A 20287-nucleotide genomic window follows, 5' to 3' on the forward strand; every position below is an offset into this window, starting at 1 on the left:
GTGTTTAATAGACTAAAGTGGACATGGTGCGGACACGGTCGCGTGCAAACAGTGCTTCGCGCAGTACGCAGCAGCCTGTAGCTGGTGCTGCTACAATGCATTCAGGTGATGGAGAGGTATTCGTGGACGTGCGTACATCCACGCCGCCGCTAGCGGGACCGTCGTCCGCTGGCGCCTCCGCCCCATCGTCGCCGCCGCAGTACGGGCGTGAGCGGCCTGACCTCGCGCAGTTGGCACAGCTCGGGTCGGCTCCGCCCACCGCCGCAGTACCACCACAACCAATTTTAATGACGGACCAACAGTTAATATTATTATTGCAATCCTTACGGGCGCCGCAAGGCGGGCCGCCACCGTCGACGACTGTAAGTACTAACTTAGCTAAATGTACATCGAGGTACAACGGTGTCGCCGATGTGCTAGCTTTCATAGACTCGGTGCAAATCTATAAAGACTGTGTAGGGGTAAGTGATGACATAGCCCTAAGAGGCCTGCCGATGCTGCTGACGGACTTTGCGGCTACATGGTGGCAGGGCGTTAAGCACTCGGTCGCAAGTTGGCAAGAAGCACTGACGTTGCTTCGACAGACATTCGGGCCGCGCCTCCCACCACACAAAATTTATAGAGAGATTTTTAGCCGTGAGCAAGGTAAAGAGCGTACAGACGTGTTCGTATGTAGGGTTAGAGCCCTGATCGCTCAATTACCCCCAAACACACTGACAGAGAACCCTGTCCAGCTAGACATAGTCTATGGGCTCCTCCATAAGAGAATAAGGGAGAAGGTACTGAGGAGTGCTGTCAGCTCGTTCGCGGAGTTACTTCAACAGGCACAGGTGGTAGAGGAGGTCCTGGAGGAAGGTTCGTCTCCTACCGGGAACTATACGGCCACGCCTACCCACCTACCGCCGCCTGTCACGCCGGCTTTGACGTCACCAACACCTGCAGAGGTGAAGCCAGAGGAAACCTCCCAAGACAAGCCCAGACTCAGGTGTTCATTTTGTAAGATGTTTGGCCACGCCAAGGATGACTGCCGCAGACTCAAGGATAAGACCACTTCAACTCCAGTGAAGAGTGAACCTGTCATAACACCGTCGGAGCTGCGCCCGTCCATAACATGTTTTGGATGCGGTGCGCCCGGGGTTATAAGGTCAAATTGCCAGACGTGCAGAGAGAAGAACGCTACGCTCCCATCACCGACAGCGTTTCAATCCGTGTCCGTGGATGGAGCCGTGTTAAACCCGCGTGTGCGCCCATTATTAAAAATCGAAGTGTTTGGATCTGTAGGTACGGCATTGCTTGATACCGGTGCCAAACAATCAGTGGCTAGTGTTAGCTTAACAAAGCATTTAAGGTCAAATGGCCAAGTGTTTAATAGTGTAGAAACTGAATTGCGTTTTGCTGACGGAAGTCAACGTATACAGATTGTAGAGACGGCCTTAGTGAATGTAAAGGTGCAGGAAAGGGAGATTACGACTCTTTTTATGGTCTTGCCTGGCGCTATAGACTCCTTATTAGGGATGAACTTTATTAAGGACGCTGGCATGGTGCTTGATTTTGGGAACAATCGTTTCTCTTTACATTCTACGGGATTTTTCGAACTACAATATGAAAACACTAACCACGCTGTGGTTAGTGCGGCAGTTGGTCTCAGCGAGGGCGTACTCGTGTCACCAGCCGATAAAGGAAAATTGGCGGTGCCACTAGAAAAGAAGGAAGGCATCTTTAGTGTAGGGGGAGGGCCGACGCCTTTTAGCATGCCTAGGATTGATTCCGCGCCCATTTCTACGCTGCCTTACGGGGGAACACCCGCTAAGCAGGAGATCGTAAGAGTCGAACGACAACAACATCTTACTAAGGAAGCTGCGGACAAAGCCCGCCTTCTAAGGGCAGTCCATAAAGTAGGGGACCTCGTCATGATAGAAAGTCATAGTCTAAGTCAATCGACGCAAGGATTGACGTCAAAGTTTGTCCCTCAATGGGAAGGTCCGTATAGGGTTAGTAGGATCGTTTCCCTTAACACGTATGAGGTAGTGGATGGGGAGAACACACCCCATGGTAAGTACCATGCCAGCCTTCTAACCCCGTACGTAGGACTTGGTGGTGCCATTATAAGTAATCGGAAAAGGGGTAGACTCCGAAAAAAACATGAGTGCCAAGCCAGCTCCAGCGCCTTCTGCTGGCTTGTAGGGGGAGGATATAGCGACCACTGTAGTGTCCCCTTCCCCGCACCTCGTGCACGCGGCGTGCCGGGCGGCTATTTTTAGAATAACATGTTTCCCCTCCTGCAGGACCCCTCTGACGCGCGGTCCTGCAGTTTAGTTCGTCCCCGGTCCCCGCGCGTACGCATGCGCGAAACAATTGTTTAGTCTAAGTTTACAAATAATACAGTGTTTTTCCTGAATCATACACGGTTTTCATTTAATACCCTATAAACTGTTACAATATATGTTTAAGACTTTATTTTTAGAGAAATGAAATAAAAAAGAATGGTTTGAAAAATTATAGTTTTATTTGCATGAAAATCTTACATAACATTTTTATTAAAATGAATCTTAAAGTACCCATAACTATAACTTAAGTGTACACTGTGATGAGAGCGAATGGAGCGAATCTTGCATAGTTTCTTCATCATCTGTTGCGGGGCCTCGTATCCCAAATAGTGCATCTTCCTTCCCAACGAAGTCAACAGGGCTGTAGAGACTTGGTGATGGTGATGGACTTCTATCTAATTGCGAATACCAATTTTCATCTTCTATCTCTTCCAAATTTACTGTATTTTCTACTTCTTCACATATTGTAACCATTTCTTCGTCATAAATGGTCTCGTTCAGTTCACAAAGTTGAGGCGACATCGTGTAGTTGGACATAGTGTAATGAAATATGAAGTTCGTATTTCGAAGCAAAACACTTTTATACTTTGTTGTATCGGCGAAGAGTGGGGGGACTCGGCTTAGGCAGTTATCAGAAAAAACGCATGTGTATGCACCGATCATTATGATCCTAAGCTAGCTAAACCATACTTTATAAGTACTAGTATTAGTAGTTATTGCTTGTTATCTCTGTCGATAAAATATTTTTTACAATCATGTCTTCCTGCGATCTGCTTTGTTATGTTGTAAATAATATCTCGCGTGCTGTGATAAAATTTATCAGCGTCTGATTTCACGTAGTACTTTAATCGTAAATCTGCATATTTCCAGTAATCAATAGGTAAAACCCCTTCCAGATTCTTCATGTCATAGACATCTATTTTGATGAGATGACTTGCACTGACACCATCACCATCATTGGATGAGATATAGGATAGACCTCCATCAGTCGCTTGAGCTACCGATGACGAAATAGTAGTTCTCCTCTTTTTCTTTGGTTTTTCGAAAAATACATCTATATTGTTTTGCTCCGTTGGTTTGCTCCTTTTTGAAGCAGTCTTTTTATTATTTAATGTGGAATCACTCGCATCTTGATCATCTGGCACATTGAGTGGATAGTAGTAATGCTTGTAAGTGAATTTTTCCTGTGAGTCCTGAAATAAAAAGGTAATAGTGCATAAGATTAAGGTGATACTTTAACTAATAGAATTACAAAAACTAATTATAATATTTACTTAAATTTATAAAAGTTTATAAAAGATCCTAGTTACCGCTAAAATTGCAAACTTACCGTCATGATGGATGGAAATATGTAGATTCACAACACAATCGCTCTAGACGGGTGATTTATATTTAAGACTTATAGCACTGATATTTGATCCTAACGATCTGGCACCGAGTAAACTTGTGACACAAAACTACAATGGTGCGTTTTTATACACACATCTTTTTAGGCAAGAGTCAACATGTTTTCATGCAGCTGCATGTGTCATATTTTTTGTATCTACTAAGAGAACACATTATCATAAAAGCTTGGGTTAATTTTTTGTTAGTCCTTCTTAATGGGATTATAAATCTTCGAAACAAACACGAATGTACATGCTCTGAAACACCTGCATGCGATATCAGTTTTTGCATCTACCTAAAGTTAATGGGCGATAAAAACAGATTGAGTGGACTAACTAAAAAAATCAACGACACGATCGATCGTGAATTTTGTTAATTTTTTGTTAATGAGATAATAAATATATTTTAAACTGACACGAGAGAGCATCTCACATATTTTTGCAAGAGAACACATTATCATAAAAGCTTGGGTTAATTTTTTGTTAGTCCTTCTTAATGGGATTATAAATCTTCGAAACAAACACGAATGTACATGCTCTGAAACACCTGCATGCGATATCAGTTTTTGCATCTACCTAAAGTTAATGGGCGATAAAAACAGATTGAGTGGACTAACTAAAAAAATCAACGACACGATCGATCGTGAATTTTGTTAATTTTTTGTTAATGAGATAATAAATATATTTTAAACTGACACGAGAGAGCATCTCACATATTTTTGCAAGAGAACACATTATCATAAAAGCTTGGGTTAAGTTTCTACGAAATGCATTGCTATCAAATTCTAATTTACTTATTCATTATAAACAATATCAGTCATCCAATATGGTGATAACATGATAAACTCGTATTTAAACATTTTATGAAAATACAGTCATACATACAGAAAAATACCTCCTTTTTTAAAGTCGGTTAAGGACAAAATTGTAGAAATGCATGGATCGACGGGTGAGGGGATAAGGGGCGGGGGGCATTGTTAAAACCCCCTGGCGCCGGAGCAGGTACGTATCCCCGATGAAAAAATGAGAAAGTGACGCCTTGGACATTCCGAAGTTATTTTGACGCGTACGGTACTCATTGTTAGAGCTAGCGTAGGTAGCAGGTACCTACAGCCTCGCACGCAATCATTCACTAGATGAGTGGTAGGAGATTCCAATTGCCCTTTTAGTTTCCCGCTAACGACCCGATCGATATATGTTAGGTTAGGTTAGGTTAGGTTAGGTTTGAGCCAATGGTCTAAAAACGGCGAACATCCAGAGCCAATGGTGGTGGTCTTTTTTTGTGGGCGGGACAATTTTTTTTCGCGGACCCCCCGGGGTGGCCCAGAATCGACTTTCTACACTACTTACCTACCTGTAGCTAATTAATTTAATGATAGCTTAATGTCATAGCTAGTTATCTTTTAAAGATTCCTTTCTGATGAACTGATACATAATAAAGCAAACATGATAGGTAGGTAGGTAATAATACTTAAGTACCTACTTAATTAACAATGGACTAAGAGCCAGCGCGTGCCAGACCTTCGTTATTTTATAAAAGCTGAAAGTTTCTCTGTGTATTGCCCCCAACACTGGGAGGAACGTGTGTTTGGATGTTTGTTTAAAACGTAATGGCTTTAAAATATCGTTATGTTTTTTCACAATATCGCCCAAGGGAGGCGCATATTTGTGTCCTTTGTGTTTTTGGCACCCTCCGAAATCAAATCTAGGTATTCGCAATTTGATAAAACATATTTCGGCCCTCGAGGGCCGTGGAGCCCCTTAGTCCGTGGGCCCGTGGCATTTTACCGGTTTGCCACCCTATAGTTGCGCCACTGGTTATGGAGTAACATCGACAAAAAAAATTGATCCTGTATCCCGGAAAACAAAGTTTTTCGGAGTGAAAACTATCCTATATGTTAACCCGGAGTATTAGCTGTAAGTAATTAGATATAAATAAAACAAAGCCCATAGTTTTTCGGGATGAAATCTAACCTATAACTATTATTATTGAATTAGCTAATGTAAGTTGCGTTCAACTCCGTTCAGTAGTTTCAGCGTGAAGTGTCACAGATAGGCAAACAAAACAGACAGACGTAAAAAGATCTATTTGGGGTATCAATAATAAAGTTTCCGGCGATTAAAATTTTTCAGTTTCAATCGTTTAGTTACAGTTTTATTATAGGTATGAGTATAAGTAGGTAGGTAGGTATAGATGGATACGGAATCCCATAATGCGCGTGCTAAACACGTGTGTCCAGTTTTTGTTTATTAGCCATGACTACTTATAATAATAATTAATCCTCTTTATGGTTAGCTAGATAACTAACTACTTTCTTTATACTTAGATCATAAGATCTAGATGCCCGCGACTTCGTCTGCGTCGATTTAGGTCTTTAAAAAATCCCGTGGGAACTCTTTGATTTGTCGGAGTAAAAAAAAGCCCATAAATTATCCGTCTTTAGGATTCAAGCCGGCGTTTTATCGATTTAGGTTTTTTAAAAATCCCGTAGGAACTCTTTGATTTTCCCAAATGAAAAGTAGCCGTCCCCTGGATGCAAGCTATGTCAAACTTTCGTCAAAATCGGTTAAAAGAATTAAAGGATTGGTATCTAGCTAATAAAAAATTAAGGCAAATTGGAAGAATAGGTATCTACTTATGCTTACTGAATTCTGACTTAGCTCATAATAAAGTTCATACAAAATCAGATATTTACGTACCCGAATAACACAAATTAGGAATTCATGTGTACCTAATTTCAAAAAAAGGTAGGTAAGTACCTACTTACATTTAAAAATCTTGTGTTGTATTAGGTAAATTATGCCAATGTGCTTGCTTTGAATGATAGCGACCACAATAAATATAAGTGGTGGATATAATCGTAAAAATTATAGTACATAATAGGTACTATTTCTTCAAAACCACTCCCCAACAGGAAAATGAACACAGTTTACGCAAGATATCTCTCAGCGTTCCTCAACCGGCTCTCGTTTAAACTAACTTGCTCTACTGGCATATAAAGTTTCACCTTTTTATACCTGTGTAATTCTATAGATAAATATCCTTTGAATTAGGTACATACAAAGGGCAGTCATAGAAAATATCTTATTTTCTTAAAACGTAATATAGCGTGCAAGAGAATCTTTAACGTGTGTTTATAGACTATACTTAGTTTACCAGTTTACGCATTAGGTACCTACTGTATTGTAGAGCAGAGAAACCTTAAGTATAATTTATATTATACTAGCTGATGCCCGCGACTTCGTCCGCGTGGATTTGGGTTTTTGAAAATCCCGTGGGAACTCTTTATTTTTACGGGATAAAAAGTAGCCTAGGTATGTCACTCTCCAGGTCTATGATTAAACCCATACGAAAAATCTCGTTGATCCGTGGCTCCGTTGCGACGTGGTTTATGAACAAACCAATAAACCAATAATCCAACAAACAAACAAACACACTTTCGCATTTATAATAGGGGTAGTGAATAATAGGGGTATTGATCTCGAAAAATTAAAGAGTTCCCACAGGATTTAAAAACACGTAAGTAAATGCACTTGAATGAAGTTGCAGGCAACATATTAATTATTCTTACTTGGTTCAGAAACAGCTTGAATTCTGGAGACGGATATACGACTTTTATCCTGGAAATCAAAGAGTTTCCACTGCATTTTTAAAATCCTTAATCCACGCAGACCAGTTGCGGGCATCATCATCTCATGGTTGACATTATTCATTTAAGGTATATTCTCCAGGCTGTATGATTGGTTAGTTGGATCGAAAAGCTCATGGTTCAGCGGCGGATGGTTTGAAGAAAGAGAGCAACTACGAACGAAAACTACCACTCCGATTCCTCCTACAACTTCTACAGAGAATTGGTTTCAATCATTTCTCGACTCCGAGGAAATTGTTGATACAAACACGGCAAGCGAAACGAGTAAGGGAAAAAATTTTTTTGTTTGTTCGTATCATTATAGAATGGACTAAGAGCCCGTGAGGGCCAGACATTTGTTATTTTACAAAAGCTGAAAGTTTAATTAACTTAATATGTATAAACTATAAATTATTAAATTTTAATAAATTGGGTGTCTGGAAGCGGATTGCCACACCACTAGGGCTGGATCTATAAATCTCGGCCCTAGTGTTTTAGTTTAACTTTGTTCAGATTTAAGACACTGTTAAAAAGAGACAGATTTATGCCAGCTGTTTCGTTTTAACAGTGTCCAAAGTCCACTCTATAGATTTTAGCATGTGTCTGGCAATAAATACATGACGTGATTTCTAATACTATCCAAAAATCACTTTATACTTTGACGAAATATTATTACACCTTTGTTACCATAATCAAACTTCATAGTCGCTGATAGTTCCTTCCTGTGTTGGGGACAATACGCAGATAAACTTTCAGCTTTTATAAAATAACGAAGGTCTGGCCCTCACAGGCTCACTCTCTAAAATGTTAATACTTAGTTTGAAATAGACTTTTTACCTAATTATTTTGTTTTATAGTAAAGAAATCTGCAAAGAAGTCGCTTAAGAAAAACTATAAAGGTTATCAACTCATACGAGCGTATCCAGACTTGCAATGGAAAGTGCATTCGTTGTTGGATCTGCAGGAGGATGCCGAAGGATCCGGCTTGATGTGGTGGACAGCTCCATCTCTAAACAGCTCTACAGACCTTCTCGTTCCACCAGATTTACTAATGGATGTTAAAGATCATTTAAAATCTAATAAAATTGACTTTGATGTCGTTATTTGGGATTTGCAGGTACTTTTTCTGCCTTTTTTTTTAAAGAATATTAGTCTTGTTAATTATGACTAATATTCCCCTTTCCCCTCCAATTAAGCGTAAAGCTTGTGCTAGGAGTGGGTACGACAATAGTGCAACGGGTGGGGTTTGAACCGCCGACCTTTCGGAATTCAGTCCGCTCCTTAACCATTGAGCTATTGAGGCTCTAATTATAAAATAATAATTAAATTATTACAGTAGTTGGGCACGACCGGTATCTTCCGATTTGATTGGCGTTAGGTATCCCTGAATTCCCGCAGAAACTTAGGGATATTACCTATCAAGGAAGATAAATTTGGAAAATAAAACGTTATATCTCGACTCTGTATCATAAGGTCGAAAACAAAAATGCTAGGGAAATCGGGTCATAATTTCTAAACTACTAGAGATACGATTTCAGTTGTTTTTGTAATACTGTACCTATCATTAACCATTACTAGAAATACTTTATCATTAATAAATAAAATATAAACTCACAATTTCTTCAAAATGGACGATATGCGACTTTATGCTGGTAATATTCGTAACTGTGCTAAAAAATTGTGTGCATAAGTTGTAAACCGACTTTATGGCTGCAATTTTTACTATTACAAATTTGAAATAAAAGTCGGATCTATTACTTAATATTTCATAATACGTCTTAACTGATTATACATAAGTAATATTCGGACAAAAGATCACAGTAGTTATCTCACAAAAATCATTTAGGAGTTTTGTGAGATAGCAACAATGTACCTATCTGATTTTTCTGAAACTGATTAGTTAGATCTGAAACATAATAATTGCATTCGCCCGATAGTCTGACCATTGCTTCCGTGTAAACCTTGTGACTTCTGAATGAATGAAAATAATATTTACAAATTCACAAATAAAGCCCATTAATTAAAAACAACGGCCAAAAATTGGAAAAAAAAATACAAAGTAATTAGAAACCTACAGTGGGCCAAACATTTTTTGTGGAATTGCATACATGACAGTTACATCAATATAGAAATCTAAAACATGCCAACATAGCCTGATTTTCCTTATAATGATTAGGTACGTAAAGTAAGAATGGAGGTCATCAGGTACCTACTGCAAAAGTTGGTTATATTTTACAGTGGATAATGGTTTCTCATTATGTCGTATATTGGGCGAAAGCGGGGAAGAATTTTAAGTTTATATGTACCTATAACATACTAATGAAATACAAAAAAGTCTTCTTTAAAGTAGTTTTTATAAAATAATAACACCCAGCATTATTGCGTTAGTTGTAGCCAGGTAATATATTCTGAAATCTGAAAATCCCCGCCGTTCTTATTTTTTTTTATATAACAAACGGTCCTGATATATCACCTTTGTAAAGGTATGTGGTCTTTAAAAATATGTTGTAGTGCCAAATCAAACTTATCAAAAAGTTTTGTTTCCTTCGCATGTTCTTGTAAACTGTGACCAATCTCTTAGTTTAGTAATCTGCATTGTTTTCAGCTGTTCCCTTTTTTTCTATTTGTGCATGGATTACATCTTACTCCACGTAGGTACATGTTGCATTTTAGCATAAAGCTTGTGATTTATCACCTTTTAGTGTGGTAATCCTTATAATAATCATAAGTAAGCCATAACGATTATCATGCTCCGAATATGACCGACACAATTATCAGACCACAAAGTCAATTCTTCAACAATGGGCTAGTTGACACTTTTTTTAAGTAGGTCTTAAATGGTTAATATTTGTCCTATTAGATCAAAAAAATTAACACTATATTTTTTTGCGCCCTAAAAACCGTAAAACTTTAATTCAAAAATATATTTTTCTTAGACAGGTGAAAACACTGTCGGCCATGTTTGGCCGATAGATTATCTGTGCTCTGACGTCATGCATTTGTAAACAACAGCATAACCTAAGTTTAATAAGCATGACTTCCATACTAGTTTACATGAAAAATATAGTAATTATCGTTATTGTATCATCCGAGAATGTAAAAACGCATCGATAAAGACCACAGGAAAGTTGTGGATTAGAGTGCCCAGTGAAATAAATATATACGTAACACGCGAAGACTTGCTTAAAGAGATCCTAAATCACTAACGACTGCAATCCAAATTTATTTTTGCAAAGATCACTTTGTTGTAAGTCTTACTTAATAACTTATTCAATTTATAAAGAGAAAACGATAATTTTTTACGTTGAGTTTTTAGAAATATATAAAAACTAGCTTATGCTCGTGACTTCGCCCGCGTGGACTTCTTAAATTTCAAACCCCCATTTAACCCACTCAGGGGTGGAATTTCAAAAAATCCTTTCCTAGTGGATACCTTCTCTTTACCTACAAAGAACACACCCACCAAATTTCATGTATCTAGGACCAGCTGTTTAGATGTTTAGGCTGTGCGTTGATATATAAGTTAGTCAGGACTTGAAATTTTATATATGTGGATACTACGTTAGTCCACGCGTGACGTAGGGATTCAAATAAAAATAAAAACTGTGTTTTTTTTAAATTGGATTTATATATCCATCCTGCGTTTTTAATAATTGTTATTCATATATTTCGTTGTCTTAAGCAAAATACTATAATAAATAATCATTTATTGGACTAAATTAGATATGAGTCAAGTAGCCTATTTCGAGAATACTTTGTTTCTTCTCTAGTAGATTAATGAAATAAGACAAGATACTGTTTTATTCCTTCTGCTGCAGCTGATGTTTTCGGACCACATTAAAGTAGCAACACTGCTGGTAGCATCATGAATCGTTTTTAAGGTGCAGAAACTACGCAGGTATAAGGATTTACTGTTAGTCAAATCCGGCATTGCCACTTTTGTAATAAAAAAAATACTTTCTGCTTTCTTGAAAATTCCATTGCTTCTGTTTCGACTGTTCTTTTTAACAGATACTTTTTTAAACTGTTTCTTTCGTGTTTTAGTTAAGTTTTTTATTTTTTTACTTTCACTTTTATTAGTTGTTTAATTAATAAATTAATTTATACTACATTTATATTTAAATAATCTAAAGCTTCCTATAATTAGGTATGTTTCGTTAGAATCACTATCATCATATATTGTAGGTGCCTTATAATTTCTGCTCTGGATTAATATCAAATTCGGTCGATTATAAGACGGGTAAAGAAGAAAAAAATTGATTAGGTACTCTAATTTTTTAAGGCTACCTAAAAACTAGGGCAATAAATTTTTGAACTGATGATTTGAACTATGATTCATAAAAAACACCATAAATGCACGGTTTTTTGCTTAGTGGGGTATTATTATAATATATGTTTAGATTTCCATGGTGTGATTTTCGTGGTCCTAAAAGATTTTCTAGTCTACATTTTCAAAATGTCTTCAGCTTTATTCTGGCTCTTTACTTTTTTCCCGCAGTTTAGTCCAAAATTTTGGTGAAATAGGATGGATCTCTTACCTATTAATCACATCAACTTTAATGTAGTCACAAACAAAAAGCTTTATTTCAACTTACTTCCATGAATTTTATTGCAAAATTATTTATATTACAAGGCAAAAAGTCTTAAATGATTCACAGTCCAAATATTAATACAAAAAATTCGAAGCATAACATCTGTTGTGATTTTACCTAACAAAATTATTACATATTTTAGAAGCAGAAGTGCGTAACTGCAGTACCAGCTAGTATTACAAATAAACTTATTTCGTAGCATAATGGTCGAACTCAAAATACATCTTTCATTTTTCTCCATTGCTTTGGTGCATACATACGCAAGTCAAAAAATATAATTATGGTTCTCCAAATTTTTAGAATGTGTTCAGATACGACATTATGCATGTATTTATCTTTGCAACGAAAAGAGATAGAAATACTGGTGTCAGCTTGGCAGAAAGAGCCCGAAATGCTCATTACCTTTATGTAAAAAAGTGAGTTTGGTCGGAAGTACACATCCGACCTTATGATACTAGAGTCGAGATATATAAATCCAAAATTTCATTAGAGCTGTTTCACAGAAACCATGTTATTCAAGTAACATTCCAAGTTTTTCTTGTCTGCATAAACTTGGAAAAGCTGGAGCCGTTTCCGAAAAACCAACTACATAAATATACGAGAATCGCTCGTTTAAAGTAAAGGATAGATCTTGGATAGATACTTTTAGAACCTAGTATAGCTTAGTGGTTAAGACGTCAGCATCCTAGTCGGATGGTCTGGGGTTCGAACCTTTAACTTGGAGTCATATGTGCGGTTCAAGCAAAAAACTTTTGGTGAAGGAAAACATCGTGACGAAACATGCATGCCTGAGATTTCTCCATAATGTTCTCAAAGGTGCATGATGTCTACCAATCTGCAATTCGCCAGCGTGGTAACTGGTAGACCACGACCAACCTATTCTCATTCTGAGAGGAGACCCGTACTCAGCAGTGAACTGGCGTCTGGCGATGGGTTGATAATGATGAACTGGTACTTTTGATTGCAAATCAAGTTCTTTCTTTCAGAAAGCTATTGCATATGAGAATCCGAAATTATCAAAGAAGCAGAGACTAGAACTGGAACAGCTGCATGGTCATCCATTAACATGGAGGCGCTACCATCGATATGCCGACATACTGCGGTATCTAGAATACCTGCAGCACTCATATGCTGATATTGTTGAACTTCTGCCTCTGGGTCGGACTTCGGAAGGACTTCCGTTAGTGGCAGTTAAGGTATGAAATAGAATGACTTATTATTTTGGTCTTCGCAAGTTTTCCTTCACCCGCGAAATTTTCCTCTCGACAACATATGCGTGGTTTTAGATAGATTAGGAAAAGTTCTGCGGAAACCTAATTGTTTTCCCGGAGCGTCCATCTCCAGGTAGTGAATAAGTTTTTTACCAAATTTCGTTGAGATTGGCTGATAATTAATAACTATGGATAAGTTAGTATTATATAACGGACGGTAGTAATTTTAGAATTTCGACAAAGTAGGTACCTAACTTTTATCAATCTTTAGAGTTTTCATATAATTTTTCTTCGAGACATGGCGAGAGGAACGTAAAGAATTAATGTTGTGTTTTTACCAAATAGATCTCAGTACCATCAAATGAGACTCAATCGAGAAGTTCCGTTAGCAAAGGACAAAAGAAAAAATGGAAGTTACGATCGCACTTGAAGCCAGCCGTCTGGTTGGACGGCGGAGCGCACGCTCAAGAGTGGATAGCTCCTGCAGTCGCCACATGGATATTACACAATTTAGTCGAAGGGGAAAAAGGCTTAGGTATGTCATCTTCGTCACTTTAGTTATAATACCCTGGTATTTGAGATGTTGAAAAACTATAAATTGGGTTTGTTTTAGAAATAAACATAAAAGTCTAGTCGAAAAATTCGAGGCGCAGCTCAGTGGTGAACGGTGTAGTCTTATAAATGGAGTTGCCGTGTTTGATTCCCGGCAGGGGTTATTTGGGAATTTATAATATTTTTTAAGTGTCTAGTCTGGTATAGTTAGAGGCTTTGGCCGTTGTTGGTTACCACGCTACCACCTTGCTATACAGGTGGGTACGATCGCAGTCAAGGGCTAATATATATATATTTAATAATAGCTGTGCGTTGATAGTCAGTCAGACAGCGTTTCCTTTTATATGGTAGGTACTTATATAGATAGTAGGGATAGGCTAGTTACCTAAAGGTAGCTATTTTTTTATTTTATTCTTAAGTTAGTCCTTGACTGCAATATCACCTGGTGGTAAGTGATGATTCAGTCAAAGATGGAAGCGGGCTAACCTGGAAGGGGTATGAAGCTGTTGCAGGTAGGGGTGTCCATTACTCAATTTTGAATGTTTAGGTGCTGATCGCGAAATTCTTAATGCCGCCGATTTCTACATAATGCCAGTGTTGAACCCCGATGGTTACGAGCATTCGCACACTCACGACCGGCTCTGGAGGAAAACCCGTTCACGGAGCCCCGACCACTCGGATGATTACTACGTCGGCTGGTTAGTAAGCAGTGAAACTGTTGTTAACACATTACAGCAGCGGCTCTAGAACAAGACTTACTGCCAGTGCTGTATACGAGTCATATACCTACTACCCGTAACAGTGTTGTGCCGAATGGACGGACGGCCGGACAGGCCGACAGACAGACAACGAAGTGATCCTATAAGGGTTCCTTTTTTAGGGTTCCGTACCTCAAAAGGAAAAACGGAACCCTTATAGGATCACTTTTTTGTCTGTCTGTCTATCTGTCCGTCTGTCTGTCTGTTAATCTATCTGTCTGTCTGTCTGTTTGTCTATCTGTCTGTCTGTCTGTATATCTGTCTGTCTGTCTGTCTGTCTGTTGGTCTGTTAAAATGTATTTTTTTAATCATACAAATCAACAATAGAAAATCTACTCCTGCAACATGCACAAAACAAGGATATACAGTTGTGGTCATATAATTAAGAACGATTTGTAGTTCCAGATTTTTTATCAATATCATGTTATGTGTAGCTGTATGTTTCTTCTTAGAAGTTTTTAATTATATAGTTATAGTTATAGATTTTTTACTAACAAATAGGTTTAAGTTTCGTGTAATTACTAACACTAATATTAATAATTACTAACAATTAGGTTTAAGTTTCGTGTAATTACTAACACCAATATGATCCCTGTTGGTCGAAATAAAAACATTTTATTTTATTTATTTTTATTTATTTAATTATGTTTTCACATAGCCACATAGCTCAGTAAACTGAATAAGGAATAGAGATATGAAATAGCTGAATATATTTTTTATAAATTTCATTCCTATCTAATATTAACAAATTCGAACACCAATGTAGCTGGACAAATAATTAAGAACGAATATTAAAATGGATCGAGGATTATTAGAGATGAAACTTAGAGTTAATAAATTACATGAATGTGAAAAAAATACAATTTTAAAGTAAAATTAGTAGTAAGTGGCATTTCTACGGGTTTTAATTACTGCCTTACAGCGGCAAGACTTAACTCTAATCATTTTTTTTATATTTTACAAGAGAAACTGTGTTCCATCTTCTAAAGAAACATCGTTAAGCTCTAAAATTTACACACTGTCATTTTGATACACTTTTCTTGCCTTCACACCAAAGATTTTAAATTGTATTTAGATCTGGATTGTTATAGCTGACCAGTCTAAGATGAAACTGTCTATGTTATTAGGAATTCCTTAACGGTGCGTGCAGTAAGCTAGCTTCAGATCATTGTGATGCTGCCTGGAATGTCCAAATAACTGAAAGCACGTCTTCAGCATACGATAGCATTGTTTCTTCCAGTACGATTTTGTATTGGAATTGATCCATGTTTCCTTCTATCAGTCTAACGGGTCCAACTCAATAACCAGAAAAACACCCTCAAATTTTCACGTTTCCTCCGCCATGATTTAATGTCACTTTGGTGTACTTAGGGTTAAATGCTTTATTCGGAGGTCGTCCTACGTATCGTTTTCTATCCGAACATACTGCGTTTATTTTTGTTTCATCTGAAAAAAGTACACTTTTCCACTGTCTGACTATGCCTCTTTGCAAATTACGAGACGGGCTTGCCTGTGACACCGTTTCAACATGGATAACTTCCTTCATATTTTTCTGTACAACTTCTTTTCTACCAAACGTCTTCGAATAGTGTATGCCGAGATCGCTGAAGGGTTGTTTTCACCAAAATATTCTTTTCTACGCTCGTTAGACCCCTTGAAAGATTTTGTTTTGCCAAACGAACCATATTCCTATCATCGCGACGAGATGTATTTCTAGGTATAGGTACGCGCGGAATATTTGAAGTAGTTTGGTTTGATACGTGTTAAAATGGCTAACAGCATTCTAAACCTTGTTTTCGAGCATCGCAAATGATCAGCTATCTTTTTATATGACTAATTTCTTTCACCAAGTTGTATTATTACTTCCCTTGTAGATTTATCACAAAGTTTTATTTTTACCCATTATTTTTCTAAAGTAATCAAATTCAAGACTTGCACAGCACTAAATGGTGCCAGAAATTAAACGAAAAAAACTTAGCCACAGAGTATTTTCTAATAAAATAAACTGATAAGCGTTCTTAATTATGTGACCAGCCAGTCAGTAGTAGTATTTGATTCAGATCTAATGTAATAAATTTATCTTTTTATTGATTAATTAATAATGTCCATAAATCAATGCACTAATAATATGGAATAGTTTTGCGATACCACGAAATATAAAATATAATACATGCATTAAGTTTATTGCAAAAATAATAATCTTTATATAAGCGTTCTTAATTATATGACCACAACTGTATATGACTGCCGCACAGTTCGGAAGTTAAATACGACAAAATACTTCCCGTAACGCAGCGAATGTGTTAAAGTGAATTGAGCGCTATATACTGTGCAAGATAATAAATAACTGTGAAGGTAATGATTCAGAATAGTTGACCTCAACTGTAATACTCAAAATATGGATGTAAAGAAGACGAGTTAGTATACCTACTTAAATAACTTAAATGTAGGTTACAGTATGTAGAGTAGTCAAAGAAAAGATTAAGTATAAGCGTAAAGAGCTCAAACCGGACGAAGCTTTCGGCTTATCATCGTATTTAACTAAGATACCTACTGCTATCTAGTTTCCTGTGAAAGCAATGATTGTGTTGTCCGTTTTTGACTTGTGCACAAAAAATGCTACAAGCTTATTGCGCTAATTTAGAAAACAAAACAAAAAAACCGGCCATGTGCGAGTCAGGCTCGCGCAACAAGGGTTCCGTACTACAGTCGTATTTTTCGACATTTTGCACGATAATTCAAAAACTATGATGCATAAAAATAAATAAAAATCTCATTTAGAATGCACAGGTGAAGACCTTTCAATTATGATACCCCACTTGATATAGTTATCTTACTTCGAAAATTGAAAATACTAATTATTAGTTCATGACCACAATTTTTTTTGTGTGATGTAACCACAAATACACGGTTTTCAGATTTTTCCCCGAATGTCTGCTATATAAGAGCTACCTACCTGCCTAATTTCATGATTCTAGGTAAACGGTAAGTACCCTGTAGGTTTCTTGACAGACCGACAGACAGACAGACAACAAAGTGATCCTACTGGTAAGGGATCCGTTTTTCCTTTTGAGGTGCGGAACTCTAAACATTGCGTGCAAATTGTTCTTTTGTTAACAAAACAATTAAAAAATGTAATTCAAAATACAACAATATTGCATGAACTTGCAAAATTTCGTGATTAGATTGAAAGTTGAGGTTTCTATGGATCTGCAAGTGTAAATATTTAAGTATGTTCATATTTGCTAACCCAAAATGCTAACTATCCCAAGGTTTCCCTGGAACTGGGGCCGTACAGAATGCGTGGGAGTGGACGCGGACCGCAACTGGGATTACCACTGGGGTGAAAAGGACTCCTCGACCGACCCTTGTGCAGACAATTATGCCGGCCCTCATCCCTTCAGCGAGCCGGAGACACGAGCAGTCTCCGAATTCTTGGTGGAACATAGGGGACAAATAAAGGTATAGCTACCTAATATAGTAGTATGCTTACGTACCTCGTTAGTCTAGCTAGTGGTTAGGACATTCAACAGCAGATGACGAGGGATGAAACTGCGAATGAGTTCGATTCCCGGGTCGGGGCAAATATTGCTTTATAGGTGTTATAGAGAGAGAGCCAGCGCGTGCCAGACCTTCCTTATATTCAAAAGCTGAAAGTTTCACTGCGTATAGTCCCCAACACTGGGACGAACGTTTGTATATGTAGATGTTTGTTTCATAGTTTGTTTGTATCATGGTGGCTTTGGGAGAAAACAGGTAAGTATAATGTAATAATACTAATAATCTTACGTCAAAGTATAAAGTGTAATTTTTTTATTTTTTCTTCGGAGTAGTATTAGTAGTAATAGTAGTAAGTAAAAATGGCGCGACAGAAGTCATTTTTTACGCAATATAATATAAGCTTTATTTTTAATTTGCACCTAGGTCTAGATTAAGTATAGATGTTCCACGGTGAAAAAAACGCGACTGCTTTTAGTTTCTCTGTTCGTTTCAATGAAAATAGTTTTTAATATTTATACTTATGTTTGTTTATACAAACAAAAATAGTTTTAGCGGTCTACATTAGAAACACCATGTCATTGCGCTTTCACAGTAGGTGAATGTGCGTCACAGCAATTTAAATTCAACATACCTACAATAAACGAGAATCTAATAAAACCTAGGAAAGTAACGGCATTGGGCTATCTACACTTCTACACTTAATATTATAAAGAGGCAAAGCTAGTGTTTGTAAGATGTAGGGGGTAATCTCCTGAAAATTCTGATTCTGAAAATTCTTTTATTGACAGATAGCTACATTTTCCCCGAGGGCTATAAATTCGGACGAAGTCGCGGGAAAAAGCTATTATATGTATATTCTGGAACACTAAAACACTAACTCTATCATTTCTACGCACTTTCTACGGTTGGTTGTTGGTACCTACCTACTTTCATCTTCTGCTTTTGGTGCTTGAAGGACCTTGTTATTAGTATTTATATATAGTATTATGTTATTGGAATCTTGATTCATACAGCCATTTACATATACTAATACCTATATACAAATGCAATATTTTGACGCACCTACAAAATATGATAAATTGAGACGGCTATTTACTCGCCGCGCCGGTCATTTACCGCCGCGTCTGTGAGTTTCTACCCTTTTAAGTGGACTGAGCTATAAAATAGTAATAATTATACACGCTTTCACATGGTTATCTTTCACATCAGATTTAAAGATGAGTTTTTAATGCCTATATCTATTTAAAATCTTATTGAAACAGCTTTTTAATGACAATTGAAATAGCTATTTATCTATATACCTACCTCTCAAGTGTCCCTATAGCAGTAGGTATAGGTAGCTACAAGGTTTATAAAATCAGCAGGTAGGTAGGTACCTCTACCTAAATAAAAGGTAAGTACATGTGCATCTGAGTTTATAGGCATTAGTTTTGGGGTTTCCCTGATCTTACTACTAAGTAAATATATATACTTAAGAACCTTACAGTATAACACTATTTTGCTAAACATACAATATTTTCGGAAAATCAAAATAAACTTAGCTAAACAAATGGAACGATCTTGGTAGGTAACCTAACCAATGGCACAGAATATATAATAGTAGGTACACGTAACGTTTGTACACAATAATTAATTTATGGTTGTATAAAAAGACAATAATTTCGTCCCGTAGTTATACCTACTTACTTAGAATGTAATAATACTAACGTAGAGTTTGATAAAGTTCCATTTTGTTGATGGGAATCTTAAGATCCTACCTGACGATGACCTGGCGTCTTTGATCACATTAGGTGGGTATAAAATAATCATCTAACTACATAAAGACATTATATTAATAAGTAATGTGTTGTTGGTGTCGTGCTGACGTTCTTCACGCGATTACTTGGATTTTACGTAGGTAATTGGCCAATTAATGTCTGTAACGTTTGGTGTAAATGAGTCTTACGACTCTGTTCGACTAAGTTTTACGGTAGGTTACATTATTTCTTGGTGCCTAGGTACCTAGTTATTTGCTATTAAAATATACCATAGTGTACCGGGGTGATTAGTGCGAAAAACGCATTAGCATTTATACCTACTATTATTGCTATAAGCAACGGCATATTATACGCAGCGTAGTTTGACGCAGCGTGTATGTAACCTACCTATGATTTGTAGTTACATCACACCTCATCACACAAACAAATTTGAAATGTGTTAATCTACCCATCACTACCCATATTATAAATGCGAAAGTGTGTTTCTTTGTTGGTTTGTCCTTCAATCACGTCCCAACGGAGCAACAGATCGACGTGATTTTTTGGATGGATATAGTTTAAGACCTGGCGAATGA

General features: G+C 37.2%; 2 protein-coding genes across 2 annotated transcripts in view; one reads left to right on the plus strand and one right to left on the minus strand.

Annotated features, from left to right (window-relative positions):
* Positions 1 to 20287, plus strand: part of LOC117996286 (carboxypeptidase A2-like) — a 37579-nt gene that overhangs the window by 14272 nt on the left and 3020 nt on the right. The window contains exons 3-8 of the mRNA XM_034984334.2: positions 7432 to 7626; positions 8199 to 8458; positions 12920 to 13129; positions 13490 to 13679; positions 14244 to 14394; positions 17727 to 17916. Of these exons, the coding sequence (XP_034840225.1) occupies positions 7432 to 7626; positions 8199 to 8458; positions 12920 to 13129; positions 13490 to 13679; positions 14244 to 14394; positions 17727 to 17916 (1196 nt within the window). The remainder of the gene's footprint in view (positions 1 to 7431; positions 7627 to 8198; positions 8459 to 12919; positions 13130 to 13489; positions 13680 to 14243; positions 14395 to 17726; positions 17917 to 20287) is intronic.
* Positions 2646 to 3663, minus strand: LOC138404722 (uncharacterized). The gene is made up of 2 exons (XM_069509513.1): positions 3658 to 3663; positions 2646 to 3520 (listed from the first exon to the last, which is right to left on the minus strand). Exons 1-2 carry the CDS (start codon positions 3661 to 3663, stop codon positions 3041 to 3043), a joined length of 486 nt encoding a protein of 161 aa, XP_069365614.1. The 3' UTR covers positions 2646 to 3040.

This window comes from Maniola hyperantus, chromosome 3 (genome assembly GCF_902806685.2).
Source record: "Maniola hyperantus chromosome 3, iAphHyp1.2, whole genome shotgun sequence".
In the NCBI taxonomy this organism is placed as follows: domain Eukaryota; kingdom Metazoa; phylum Arthropoda; class Insecta; order Lepidoptera; family Nymphalidae; genus Maniola; species Maniola hyperantus.